This window comes from Cyprinus carpio, chromosome B7 (assembly GCF_018340385.1).
Source record: "Cyprinus carpio isolate SPL01 chromosome B7, ASM1834038v1, whole genome shotgun sequence".
NCBI lineage: Eukaryota > Metazoa > Chordata > Actinopteri > Cypriniformes > Cyprinidae > Cyprinus > Cyprinus carpio.
Window position 1 is genome coordinate 24,935,364 of NC_056603.1, and position 14,333 is coordinate 24,949,696.

At 38.9% G+C, this 14,333-nt stretch overlaps 1 protein-coding gene across 1 annotated transcript in view; it reads left to right on the forward strand.

Annotated features, from left to right (window-relative positions):
- The first annotated feature begins 2,590 nt into the window (after positions 1 to 2,590).
- Positions 2,591 to 14,333, forward strand: part of LOC109092824 (A disintegrin and metalloproteinase with thrombospondin motifs 18-like) — a 58,478-nt gene continuing 46,735 nt past the window's right edge. Inside the window, exons 1-3 of the mRNA XM_042728114.1 lie at positions 2,591 to 2,941; positions 3,040 to 3,112; positions 3,959 to 4,278. Of these exons, the coding sequence (XP_042584048.1) occupies positions 2,828 to 2,941; positions 3,040 to 3,112; positions 3,959 to 4,278 (507 nt within the window). The 5' untranslated portion in view covers positions 2,591 to 2,827. The remainder of the gene's footprint in view (positions 2,942 to 3,039; positions 3,113 to 3,958; positions 4,279 to 14,333) is intronic.

The following is a 14,333-nucleotide window of genomic DNA, read 5'->3' on the forward strand; positions in this document are numbered from 1 at the left end:
GAATGGAAATTGGTCCTTACAAACAGGTTGTGTGTATGTTTTTATATAATCAAACGTGTTTAATTCTACAATTTGTATGATTTATTGGTTTGTCCTCCTCAGCAAAATCAAAAAACCTGATGTTATCAAATACATGTAGATGAGCTGTGCTGTATATTTCAGCATAAATAAATTGAAACCCTCAGATCTTCATTATTTGGAGATGTGCTTCGACTGACCATCAGACATTATGGTTCCAGTGTTGCACTCTGTTCTCCAAACCCAGTACGGGGTAAATTAGGAGCAGATACAGGCAACCCTGACCTGGCATAGTTCCCCCCAGCTGGAGCCGCTGCTGGAAAAGCCATTTCTCCACAACATGCAAACAAATATAAAACAAATGGTGTACAGCCATGTAAAGAGAGGGAACAAATGTTAGCAAATATGAGGTCAGAGGCTGAGTTATGACCTCACTGCCTATTACATTACGTTAAATTGCAAAAGTTGCTTTAAACGATCATATGTGCCAATCTTTTGCACGAAGCAAATCTGAATTGATGAAGATGCACATTTAAGAGTCGTTTCATTTATTCCAGAAGTTTGTATTGGCAAGTATTATATCTGTGCCCCCCTCGAGGCTTAAACTGCTCATTGGTTGGTTGTGTGCATAGTCTGACTGATTGTTGGACAGACATCTATGAGAGAACCTTTTGACTATTTTTGACACTCCATTTAACGTACTCTATACATGTCAACCATGGCTTTATGGTATGATGTTGCATGTTTAGCTGTCTGTGCCTACTCCATTCAGTGGAGTTTGGGCACAGTTTTAAAACCAGAGAAGGAAGTATTGGCACAGAAACTTAGGTAAATAACAACACTGTAGTCAAAGCAAAACCATCTTCCTTTGGGGTTTGATGCATTTGGCTTTGACAAGCTCAGCCCCCAGCCAACAACATCTGACAACACTCTTTCTGAGGACTTTTCAAAATTAGGCAAAAAACTAATGGATTGTAAAGCACAGTTAAACTCACTGGATGACTTTTTTTTTCCACATGGAGTCTTTCTTTGAGCTACTTGTCATATGGTTGATATTGTGTAGAGCACGGTAATCTTGGCCTCCTCTGTTCATTAGAGACAAAATCCGAAACCATTGTGAAAAACAAACAAAATAAATATCAAACTACTTTAAAGCCACCTCTTATGATGTCTCGATTTGATCTTTTATTCTTTGGCTGAACCTCAACTTTAACTTTTATGTGATTTATAAACATTTTAGTATACAAATCAGGTAGGTTTATGAGCTCCTTTAAGAAACCGGTGAACAGAGAAAACAAAAGCGACTGCTCAAATTCACCCAAATGTAGACAGAGCTTTTATCTTAATAAGACTTTGGAGTAGGTGTGTAATAACAGTCCTCTGTTTGGTTATCATAGGACTGGGAAGCAAGAACCAGTTCATATTCAGACCAGGTTAAATGTCTTAAAAATACGGAATTTTATCACTAAGTGCAGACTCATTCTTATAACACTGTAATATTTTGACAGTGTTTGCTACTATTAAAAACAGATCTTTTTAAGAATCAAAAACAAAGTGCAACCAGTGTAATCCGATTCCTGAAAGAACAACTTTTGTAACTTTTGTTGTAGTTAATGCAAAACATACAAATGCAACCAAACTAAACACTGATTCCTGAGTGAATGACTCCTGTGAGCTTGAATGAAAACCGAGTGACTAGCCTGATTCCCAAAAAATAACCCTAATGAGCCAATTTTTGGGGAATCAAAAGAATAAAAGAAGAAAAAAAAAGTATATCATGTAATGATCTGGTTTACTTAAGGTTTGGGACTTAAATTAGTTATTTATTTATGTATTTTATTTATTTTTTTAATGGTGCCTCTAAGGGTAATTCAAAGTCTGTGTAAACACGTATAAAAAGAACTGTAGCATGCTAAAATTATTTTTGATGTTCTGTTGAAATCAAATGAACCCATAATTTGGCATAAAAGACAAATCTCTAAAATATTTCTGCTTAAAAGTTGCCTGGTAATAAGACTTTATAGGCTACAGCCAGAATCAGGTTGTCTGGAGATCTTGTTTTGCATAACGTTGAAAAGGCTGTATAGATGCATATGAGCTGTGGTATTTTAGACCAAGAACACCCCAAAATAATCAGTTAAACAAACTGCTGTATTCAGTGTAGACAAAGCGTTAAATATCAGCTGAGCGCTTGCAGAACAGATATTCATGACAGCAGAGTTTTAAGAACAAGACCTGACGTGAAAGCGCTTCATTAAACAGTGCAGATAACAGTATCATAAATCATCCGGCAGACCATTCAGAACTCTTCAGATTCATTTTGAACACATAAACTCTTTCGACAGCGTGTGTTTACTTGCTCGGACCGTTCATTTAGAGGGAGTGCTACGAACATGTATCCCATTTCAATGAACTATGTGATCTGTATATGGACCGTCGGACAGTGAGGAGCGCTAATACTCTGAATCGCCCGCAGATGGCCGTCGCTGATTGGTGGAAATTTAGACCCCCACCTTTGCCCATCAGCCGGTGCCACTATCTCAGTATAGTTTACACACACACACACACACACACACACACACACACACACACATACACGCCGACTGTCACTGCTCAGCAGTCAGCAGTTCTGCGTACCTGCGCTTTGCAAACAGAAGCGGTGCGCGTTACCATAATGAACCCGGTGGATTTTACATGAGGAACGACAGAAACAGGACAGTTTAAACAATTAACAATGTCTGTATATTGCATTGCATGGATTTGCGGATTGTTCCTTTCCCCGTTTTTGAAGAGGTAACAGTAAAGGTGCATGCATGACAACATGGATTGCCTTTTCCTTTTGCTCTGGAGTTTACAAGTCCCTCTGGTAAACAGCACATCAGTGAGATTATTGGCGAGTGTGTCGTTTGGGAACTTTATAAAGGCAGGTGACACGCTGAGAATTAATAATTTATTATACATATATTTTATACTCATTGTTCTTATCAAGTTAATTGTGCCGAGTTATTTGCACTTTTGCAGGCTCTGCAGTTCTGTTGCTTCCACTCTGTAACATCGGTCTCATTTACCGGCGACCCCGGGGTCCTCTATCAAGGTTTGTGTCTTTACGCGCTTCAACTGTATTTCTATTCTGACTGATGACAAGCCAGTGATGGATGCCAATGCATGCTCTCGCGCCCTATTTGAACCAAAGATCCCTACCTGGATATACCTGTACACATAAAGATATAAATACGCTGAAGCATACCACACAGATCCGGTGAATTAAGAGATTTCTCCCAAACATGAGTTTCGTGTGCCGGTGGTCGTGTGCTTGCACACGCGTGTGGGCGCATTAGAAGGATTCCCTCATCAAATCTCTTATCATGCCGCGTATTGAGCTAGTCACAGAGAGTTTATTGTCTTTTTAATTAATATTTACAATACCAGTCAAGAGTTTGGGAACGCTTGACTAAATGTATGTTCATGTGTTGAGCTATTGGTTAAATGCTTGACATTAGGTTTAAAGATAGATAGTGGCTACAAGGAATACAAGTTAATTTATTTGTGGGCACTGGGCACTGAAATGTTTGGAATCTCATTCAGAAACATGAGACAGTACATAAAGTTTGCATACCGACATTGTGTATGTTGATATAGCAATATTAGATAAAGTTTAAACAGTGATATACCGATTTAGAGTCAAGAGGTAAATTCTTTACTTTATTTTATTATTATTTTTTTTTTTATGGATTAGTTAGACCAGATATAGGGAAAGTAAAAAAAGCCAACAAGTAATGACAAGACCCCATGAAATGGTTTGGCAGTGGAGTTTTCCTTTCTTCATTTGAGAATGTTTGATTGGTCAAAAACCTTTATAGTGCAGGATGAGTCATCAGTATAACTGGTGATGGATTGGTATTGAGTCAGGTGATTTAAAATGTGTTTGTTCCCCTCACAGATTACGATTTTGCCACACCAGTGGAAGTGGACTCACTTGGAGGCTTCATTTCCCACGATGTGTCAAGACATGGAAGGAGCAAGAGATCCCTGTCAGAAGTTGGTGGTCCAGTGCATTATCATCTCTCTGCATTTGGTCAGGATTTACACCTAGACCTGCAGCCGTCCCATGTGCTGGCAGAGGGGTTTACTGTACAGACACTGGGTGCAGAGGGCATCAATACAACCACTCTTGACCCTTCTGTTCATAACTGTCTCTATCAGGGTTCCATCCGAAACCATTCTGAATCCTCTGTAGCTATATCCACCTGCACAGGTCTGGTAAGTGGCTCCTTTTACACTCACTCAAAGATTCACTGACTCCAAAATGAACTACTTTTTAAGAAGACATTCATACTGAAATGAAACCTCTTAGTGACTGATTTTGAATGCTCTATATAGGCAGCAAATGAAAGCATTTCATTCAACAAATGTTTTGGAAGTTTGTAATAATTTTAGTAATCAGCTATGATCTTGGATTTTTTTTTTCATTGACCTTGTTGCAGATCATTCTGGAATTGACTTGTGATGTTGCCTTTGAATTTGACCAAAACATATTTTAAGAGGTAGCGTAATTAAGATATGTCACTTAGACTTTGTACTGCTATTGGCATTGATCAGTATGATTATCTCTGAGTTTTATGTAAATTATATGAATAATAGTGAATTTTAGATTGAAACGGTTTACACAATAATTATTTCCCTTATTTGTCCAAAAATAAATAAATAAATAAATAAAAATAAAAAGAGAGAGAAGCATGAAAATTCTATCATTAAATCCTTCCAGCTTCTGTATGCCACATCAATATTTTAACTTGTTTTCTTTGTCCCCTGGCCTGTAGAGTCAGCTTATTAGATTTTGGAACAAAGGTTATATGTGCTGTCCATTGTTTGTTTACTAATTAAGTACATGGAAAATTTCACATGGCTACCAATGAGAGAAGAGCTTATTAAAACAGGTCAACTGGAGCATTGAAGTGCAGATGTAGTGGAGGACTGGTCTTTATGTTTTCCCTCATAGATGATCACATCTTACCTTGGATGGTGGGCTACTGTAAAATCATACCCAGAGTTCTGATGACGTTCTCTGCCTCCACTCCCTGCTTTTTTGTTTAGTGTTTGCCCTGCTTTCCTGTCTCCCTTGTTCTCCACAATTAAAGCCAGAGTGAGGTTTCAGGCGCTTGGCTGGCAGCGCTAATCTTTGCATTGTCCTTTTCATTAGTAGTAGCTTCTCCACAATAAAACAGCAGTGACCCATTCTTCTAAAACTGTGTGACAACACAATGTGATTTGGGAGCATTGCATCTGAATAGACTGCAGGGACTCTTTGATCTACTCCCCCTTCTTTTAAAGCTCTTTTTTTTTTGAACGATGGCCCAAGCTCTAGGTGATTCTCTCAGTGATCTTAAAGGTGCCCCAATTTCAGGATGCCAAATGAGACCTGTGTGTCCGTTTAGATTTTGTGCTTAAACGTACAGAAGCTAAAGTAAATGTCCAAGAAAAAAGGGGTCTCTCACTCTGTCACTCTGCCTCTTTCACTCTCCCTTTCTTTGTTGGAGTGAAAGAGAACGAGTCACAGAGGACTTTAACCCTTCCATGTCATCTCCGCTTGATGAGGAGCTTTGGATTAAGTACAAATGAGAACCCATTCATCCCTCTGCTGATCCGCAGCAACCCCTTGTGTCTTGAAAGGCCGAGGAGGCAGTTGCTTAGAGAGAGAGAGGTTTTGTGTTCCGAGTATGCCAGTCCAAAAGTAAAATCAATGTGTATGAGAACCCCCACACTCACTACATTCAGAAGTAATGCTGTCCATTAGGTTAGTGAGTTGATGAAAGTCTGATTTGCTTGTTCTAGTTCTCTTGCTCTCTGTTAAACAGTGCATAACATAGCAGATGGACAGGGATTCAGTTGTTAAATGAAGAACAGGCGGTCCCAGCCTTTAAATCAGGAACAGAGGGATTTACTCACTAAATCCTGCTTCTTGTAAAGTTTTTAATTACTGAGTGCCCTTCAATTGCTGTTATCACTCGCCTCGAATGGACTGTCTGTCCCCAGATTACGCGGCATGATCAAACGTCTTCCATCCAACCCTAAAACAAAACACATTATCATAATAATGAAATGCTGGTTGACTTGTGGATTACTTTAGAGGTTGGTTCAAAATCTTCAAGAAGGGCAGTATCCAGGATTGCATATGAATGCCAGTCCCAAAGCTGCTTCAGTTTGTAAAAGCTGATTTGCTGGTGAAGCTTCTGAAGGGCTGCTCTGCTACTTCTTGTTCAGAGGTCAGAACTTCCACCTGATCAAGTTGCGGGGTCACATGGTTGTGCAAGTTCAGAGTTACTTTTCCAGCCTAGGCATAGACAGATCCACATCCTCGGGCCTTCTCTGGGTCACGGTTCCATATGGCTGGTGACAGGTTCAAGCCCATCCCTCTTTGAAATGGTTGATCCTGCTTTCTAGATGTGTTATGACTGGCTGAGCTACTATGCCATCCAGAATTGGCTCTAGTACCACAATGAAAGGCTTAGAGATCTTTCATTATACTGTTCAGCATAGAGTATTGATGTATGATCTATTCTGGTAGTGTTGCTATATTTAGTGGTTATGATTTGTTCGACACATGGCCACTCATTCGGTAACTTTAACACATTCACTGCCCTGTCAGCTTACCTTTTTGGAGCACATAATGAGACAGTAGACTTGTTAACTGATGCCATTGTTTGCTAACAATTACCCTGCAAACATGTCCTTGCGGGGCCCATGGTGGCTTTTTGCGGGCACAGTGGGCTAGGGCCAGCCTGCACCAAACCCAAACAGGCCCAGTGTGGGCTTGCCCAGGTGAGGCCCACAGCTTTGGGCTCACCGCAGGCTCTCTGTGAGCAGCCCACACTATGGGACTGCCAACATTAATCCAATGATGGCCCAGTGTGGGCCAGACATGAGCCTATTAATAAGAATTTTGTGGGCAGTTTTCTTCCTTACCAAGAGGGATGCTTGAGTGTTTTAGGTTTCCGTAAGTAAAGCCATGTGGTAGAGAGCGTTAGCAATAGCAAGAAGCAGTAGCCAGCATGACTCACCTGCTGAGAACATTGTGCTGTGTCCTGTTTGGGAAATGTGTCATTTCAAGACCAGTCTAAAGGAGTTGTTATTTTTATTTTTTTTAATTTATTTTTTTCATTTAAATGTGCACATAGCTGATGTTTTTTTTTGCAGAGATGGTACATGTATGTATGGCCTATGTTTGGATTGATGCTAAGAGTTTAAAGGGGTCATATGACGCTGCTAAAAAGAACATTATTTTGTGTATTTGGTGTAATGCAATTTGTTTATTATTTTCCACATACTGTACATTATTGTTGCTCCTCTATGCCCCGCCTTTCTGAAATGCATAGATTTTTACAAAGCTCATCGTTCTGAAAAGCCAGATGTATGCTTATTGGCCAGCTATCCAGTGCGTTGTGATTAGCTGAATGCCTCAAGCGTGTGACGGAAATGTTACGCCCCTTAACATACTGTGATGCCGTCTCCCAGCGTGACGAGACAAAACCAATAAAACCCATTACAAACGAGGCATTTGTTGCATCCAGTGGGGACATAATTACGGATTATAATGACTTATACTGTGTTTTTACACGTTGCGAGGTATTTAAATTAGGCATTTTAAGAGGACGTGGACGAGTCTTAACTTTTATAAATAATATCTCTTTGGGTTTGAGACTTTAGTCTTTGCAACTTTAGGGATCTCATCTATGCATGAAAAGCTTGTAACACTCCAAAGAGAAAGGAAAACTTGAAATTGCATCATATGACCCCTTTAAGACAGTGTATTTGTATGCATTTTAGAAGTACTCTTTATTGGTGAGGCTACCACATCATAGTCCAGTTTGAACATGCATTTAACGTTCTCTTCGACATGAGACGATAGTCTGGACTATTTTTTGATTGTTCCTGGTTAGGAAGAGTCTGGTGTTGGAGAGCTTTGGCTTCTTAACAAGAGGTTGGATTATTCATTTGCTATCAGCCAACTTCAGCTATGGACAGTGTTTGGACATTGATGTACTACAGATGAGACTTTCGCACACATCAACTTTCACATGACGAAATCCTGCAATCTTATATTGCTTTGTTTGCTTTTCTTTTTTGTTTTGTTGTACTTTTATGTATTTACATTTTTGGCTATATGTTGCTATATTAACCTGAATTGAATTGATTGTTTTCTATTTCGTATTAAATAAATCCATTGATTTGAAATCCCTTTGAGTACTGTACATTTTTGACAATATAGACATTAGTTATGTGGTGACTGCATCCATTTAAGATGTATAATAACTGATTTTCCCAAAGAGTTAAGTTATAGTAGCTGAGAAGTATTTAAAGTGAAACAGATGTATTGTTATAGATCAGGGGTGCATCCTGTTCCTGGAGATCTGCCTTCCTACAGTGTTCCGTTCCAACCCTGATTAAACAAACCTGTCTTTAATTATCAAGTGCTCCTTCAGATCCTAACTAGTTGGTTCAGGTGTGTTTGATCAGAACCAGAGTTGGGTACCCCTGTTGTAGATTAACAGTGTGGGCTGCCCGTGCAGGGCCAGCACTAAGAGGCCAACGTTTTGCCAATGAGCAAAATCTGCTGGGGGCCCTTAGGCTAGCCTAAGTAAAGAGCCATTCTGGTAAGGGGCCAGTGCAGACTTGTTTGCAGGGTAGCATGTTAGCAGACTCTGCTGGGTAGGATAGCAATTGGTTTACTAAATAGCCTTAGCTTTTGAAATGATGACATTGTGAATCAATTAATTATTTCAGGCAACATGCATGGCTGGAAAATTTCCCACTTCCTTTATCATGATGTCCAACTGGATAGAGATGCTATTTCCTGATATTTTAGTAAAAATTTACTGGCTGTTTTGTGTTCTAAAGGAAGGAAATCCTCAGCTTTGTTGACTGTTTGTCTTTTTTACTATTCAGTGTACACTACCAAAGCATTTAAATGCTGTTATTTGGAATTTTTTATGTATCAAAAATCCAGAAAAATGTGTCATGGATTCCACAGAAATATTAAGCAGCACAACTGTTTAATAATAATAAGAAATGCTTATTGAGCAGCAAATCATCATATTAGAATGATTTCTGAAGGATGATGTGACACTGAAGACTGGCTCTTGAAAATTCAGCTTTGCCAACTTTAAATTTTTCAACTTTGCCAACGATATGTAAATTACATTTTAAAATATATAAAAATTTGAAGACTTTTATTTTAAATTGGAATAGTAATTCAAAATATTATACTTTATTTTTGACCAAAGAAATGCAGCCTTGGTGATCCTTGGTGACTTCTTTCAAAAATCTTTAAAAATCATACCGACCCCAAACTTTTGAATGGTAGTGTATTTTCTGCTACATGTTCTCTCTAGCGCTCATATACAGATAAACACACAGCATTTCATGATTAGGACAGAAACGTGAATGAGAGTTTTTCACAGTACACCAGGCAGACAACTGAGTATAGTTAATTATCCTCCTGGTCTTTTGAAAGGTTTGCAACAGGGCTTTGTAGGGCAGGGGATTCACTAGATTTGCCCTTCACTGAATTTCAGTTCTTTCCAAACATGTCCAATCATGCTGAACTCAGACATGACCTTTCCCAAGCCCCTCATTGTCTCTTCTGTTCACAGTCAGACTGTCATTTCTTTTGCCTAGTTAAAGTTTACATGACAGGACATAGGAAATAAGTTCTTATATGAGTAACTTATTCAAGCCCACCTTTTAAAAAAAGGAAATACTCATATTGAATGAATTAAATTCATGTTAAGCCTTCATAATTGTACTGATAGAGGAGATTATGTGTTCAATGTGTGAATTAATGCAAATCTTATCTTTTGTGTAAACTGTGCTAACAAGTAAAAACAAATGACTGAACAGATAATTAATCAATTATGTAGTATGCACAAATGTTACAAGTTGTTAGTCACTTTTGCTAAACAGGTTTCCCACAGACTCTCTCTCTTGGGTCTTTGGGGGGTGGGGGTGCTTCATGAAGTCTTTTTGGATGGCGAAGTGTTCTTTTATCTTTTATGGACAGCCCGGCCCATAGACCAGCCTTGTGGGTGCTAGACTGTCTGTGAATGTGTGAGGTGTGTATGTGTGTGAATTGCTGCTGTAGCACTTCAGCTGTGTTTATTCAGTACCAGACCTGCTGGTTCAAGCTGATGCGCTAACGTGTGGGATTGCACTTAGGGACAGTTGTGATGTTAATTCACTCTGACTGGAAAGGAGGAAAGCTGTCAGTGCGCTCAAAGCTTGTGTGGATACACTGCAGTGAGAGTACAGCACCGGGCCATTCAAACATCAATGGAAGAAAGAGGCAGAATTACCATATACAGACTACGAGAGCAGATCTGTAGTGCTTGTCTGATGGAGGAAATTGTGAGAAAATGCTTTCCATCAGGAATGATGATTAGGGATGCTTTTCTGAGGAAAAAGTGTAAATAATGATGCATAAATCAAAATTAATTATGATTTTTAAGTTCATACTTTTTTCAATGTATATATTTTCAGCAAATGTAAAGATAATATTTACCAGATAATGTTGTAATTTATTATGGCTGTAGAAAAATGAGAACATACTGTAAATGGGAATCATGAATTATTTAAATGTTGTTTTTATACTATCACATTTACTGTTTTTCTCACATAGTATAAAAGTGTGGTCATATTAGGGAACTTTTGTGGGCAAAAAAAAGGTCCATGTAGTGCAGCAGTGTACAAAGCACAGCTCACACAAAATTTACTTTCAAACCAACCAGCCTTCTATTGGTCCAAGCGCACCCAACTTAAACCCGCTGTAAAATTTGACCTCTTGCGAAATACCTTATCACAAGGATTCATGGGCGTCGGACTGGGGGTAAAACCAGTACTGATTACCAGGCCCCAAAGGAAGAGAGGGCCCTTGAAAAGTCTGGAATATATTTTATTTTACCTGGATATTTTCATGGGGGGCGGCATGGGGGCCCATCAGGACTGCCTATGCATAGGGCCCGGGATCTTGTGCATCACCCCTGCAAGGATTTATATTGAAATGACTGGATTTTGCCTGTAAACATTTTCTGAACAAAGGTAAATGTGACTGCATCTTAACTTGGCCTTAAATTATGTAGATGCCTTCATAGTCCTTATCAAACGATATCATCATATCATGTATCCTTTACATCAAATGTTTGGAAACACTCAGAATGGTATTTCACACAGCTTCAGTCTCTCTTGCTTGGTCAGTTTACAATAATTTGTTTACCATAGCAATACCATTATGAAAATGTATTCTAATGAATCGCAAAATATGTGTAATGATGTATCATATCACAATTTAGTGATATCCTACCGCTAGAGGTGCAAGTTTGGGTCCAGTCTAAGATTCTTCCTGCCACTATTAGACTCAGTCCCTTGGATTAACCACTCTAGCTGAGTCTGCTAGCTGAGACTCGAATGCACTCCACCATGGGAGACAATGCTCTGGTGACATGGTGGACATTTATAATTGTCTGAGTTTTGGGAGGGCAGACAGACAAACTGAAACCAGAGTGAATATATGCTGGGCTCCTTTGTAGTTACAAATGTTCCCCACTCCCCCTTTCATAATTCACAGGGTGTTATGCCATGTTAGCACTATAGGAGTTGCCAGGGGCTATTCCCTGGTGGTCTGTGTGGTGACAGTGATGTAGAGGCTGCTTAGGGATGCCAGAGAGAGAGAGGCTGTGGGAGAAAGTGAGGAAGAGGAAAGGCAGGCTGGTCCTGTAATAGCTCTTGTTCTCACTCACTTGAAGACCTAAAACTAATGGGCGGTGGTGAAGTGGCTGTCGCACCAGCTCTGAGAAGCCATAAATATTATAAGGAATCCCATATCTCGTGCCTTGGACCATTTGGGACAGGCATTTTAAAATTCTCATTTCTCCACTGAGGTTTAATTATGTTAGTCAAGCTCATACATCTTTCTTAGAGTAATAGTGTTATGAAAGAATACCCTTTTGTCATTGACAACTTAGCTTTACGATATCTGAGGCTTGGCCAGCAGCGTCTTCTTTTTAGCCACGTCTCTTGTTTATTTAGATTTACTGGCGTACCTACTGGATTAGTGGTCGACCGATATATCGCCAAGGCCGATATATCGGCTGATTTTTGGCATTTTGCAAATATCGGCATCGGCCAATTAAGTTGTTCTGCTTGGCTGATGTGTTTGAGGCGGTACTTTTATTTTGATGGCACTTAGAGCGGCAGCGAACATTTAATATCACAAACCTTGCAAACTTAGTCGTATCCAGCTGTGAGATCTTGTGAAGTTTGCATTTTTATCCAGCATGATTGAGTGTTCTCTGCGTGATGGTCGGTCCGTGTGAATTGTATGCGTTAAACTCGTGATTTCAAATGATGCTGTGTGCTGTGTCATTTTCTCTGTGTGCTGTATGTAAAATGAGTGTAAAATTCCCAATGCACACAAACTTCCCAGAATACTGAGTGCCCTGTTGGTTAAAGTGTATCCTTCCTTTTTAATTATATTTTTATTAAATATTTATTTATTTGTGAAAAATACTTTGTCATCTAATGTATAAGTATGTTTATTTTACACATTAATTTTTCTAACCCATTGTCAAATGATTAACAAATTCTTAAATATGAAAAAAAATAAAAATAAATTATATTGGCTTTTATACCGGCTATATATATATATATATATATATATGGCTTTATACTCTTTCAAAAAACCAGCACTGGTCAACCACTACACTGGACCAGCTTTCATTGTGATCTTGCTTCACTTCATTTTTGAGAGGAATGAAAACGAGGCTTGTGAGGGTGCGATCAGTTGATTGTAATGTAATTTAAAAACATGCCAATTGCTCAGCTGACAGAACATCTTTTCAAAAAAGCTCCATAAAAGAGTTTTGAAAGTTGTGTTTTGAAGAATTTATCATTGTAATGTCTGTAAGTCTGTTTCTTACAACCAAGACTGTTGTAGCTTAACGTGCTAACACCACAGAGTGTCCCAAATCTTTAGAAAAGAGTTGCAACAGATCTCTTTTTGCCCCCTTTATTGAGGCAAGTTCACATTTCCTCTCTCCCCCTTCCAATTTTACTCCCCTTTCCCTTATGTTTTATATCTGGGTATTATGGTGTGACTGTGCTATAAATAGTGGACTTCCTGTTTTGAACTGAATCCACCAAAACATGGCCCCAGAAAAAAAGTGATATAGATCTGAATTTTGTGTACATGAAATTGACATGATATTGGCCTTTTACTCACCACATCAAATTTCCTTTGATTGAAAAGTAGTATTTCATGAGAAAAGCACTGTTTAGTTTATGATTGGTTGTCTATTGCAAACATAACATGTAACATTCTAGCACTCTATTATTTCAGACCTAATCATTTTAGCACTGTAAAAATCTGAGTGTTTCATAACCCAGGGTTAAAAGTATATTTAGTTTGTATAGATCTCATATATCCAAAGTACCCTGTAGTGTTCATTATTTGTCTGTGCACACAAACACACACTCTCTTCCCACTGAATCCAGAAGAGTTGATACTCTGGTCAGATGTAACCCAGCGGTGGAATGCAGATGTGTTTTAAAGCTGGGTAATAAGCAGCTTTGGGTTTCTTACTGCTCCCTTCCAGCCTTTAACAGCATGTAAGCACTTACTCATCTAGATTATAATACCACGGTTGGAAGCTTTAAAAACACTCACAGTTTACACAAAGAAATGCTAATTACATTTCATAGAATCACAGAGACAGGCAATAAATAATTTCCCATACTTGCACTGAAGACTCTCTAGTGATATAGTCAAAGACAGTTCTCATGAAACCGCATAAAACAGACAATCCCTGCGGTTAAGTCGTTCATAGGGTAGCGCTCTGAGGACCGTGCTTTATTAGTTAATTCCCAACATCTGATATTCCTTTGAATATATGAAGACTCCATCTCAATGAGTGGAGTGAGAGTTAAAAGAGCTCTCATGGTTTCTGTGTTCGCTGTGAAAATGAAACATGTTTATCTGGCAGCAGACATTAGCCCTCTAATCTACATCTCTTACAAGTGTTTCTTGAAGGAGATAACTAGAAGTCTGGCACATGAATGTGAAACCCGAAGAAGAGACTGTGGTTGAGTGCTTCCCTTAGTTCCCTCGAGTGTAATAGGCTTTAAATAGTCAGGTGTTTTTTGTAGAAGGCTGTAGTTAGGCACTTGTGTAATTATGTGATCACCTGTCGCACATTATTACATTTAAAACATTGCAGTGCCATTAATATATTCTATAGGAAAGACTCCCAAACTTTTTGCCAGCTGGA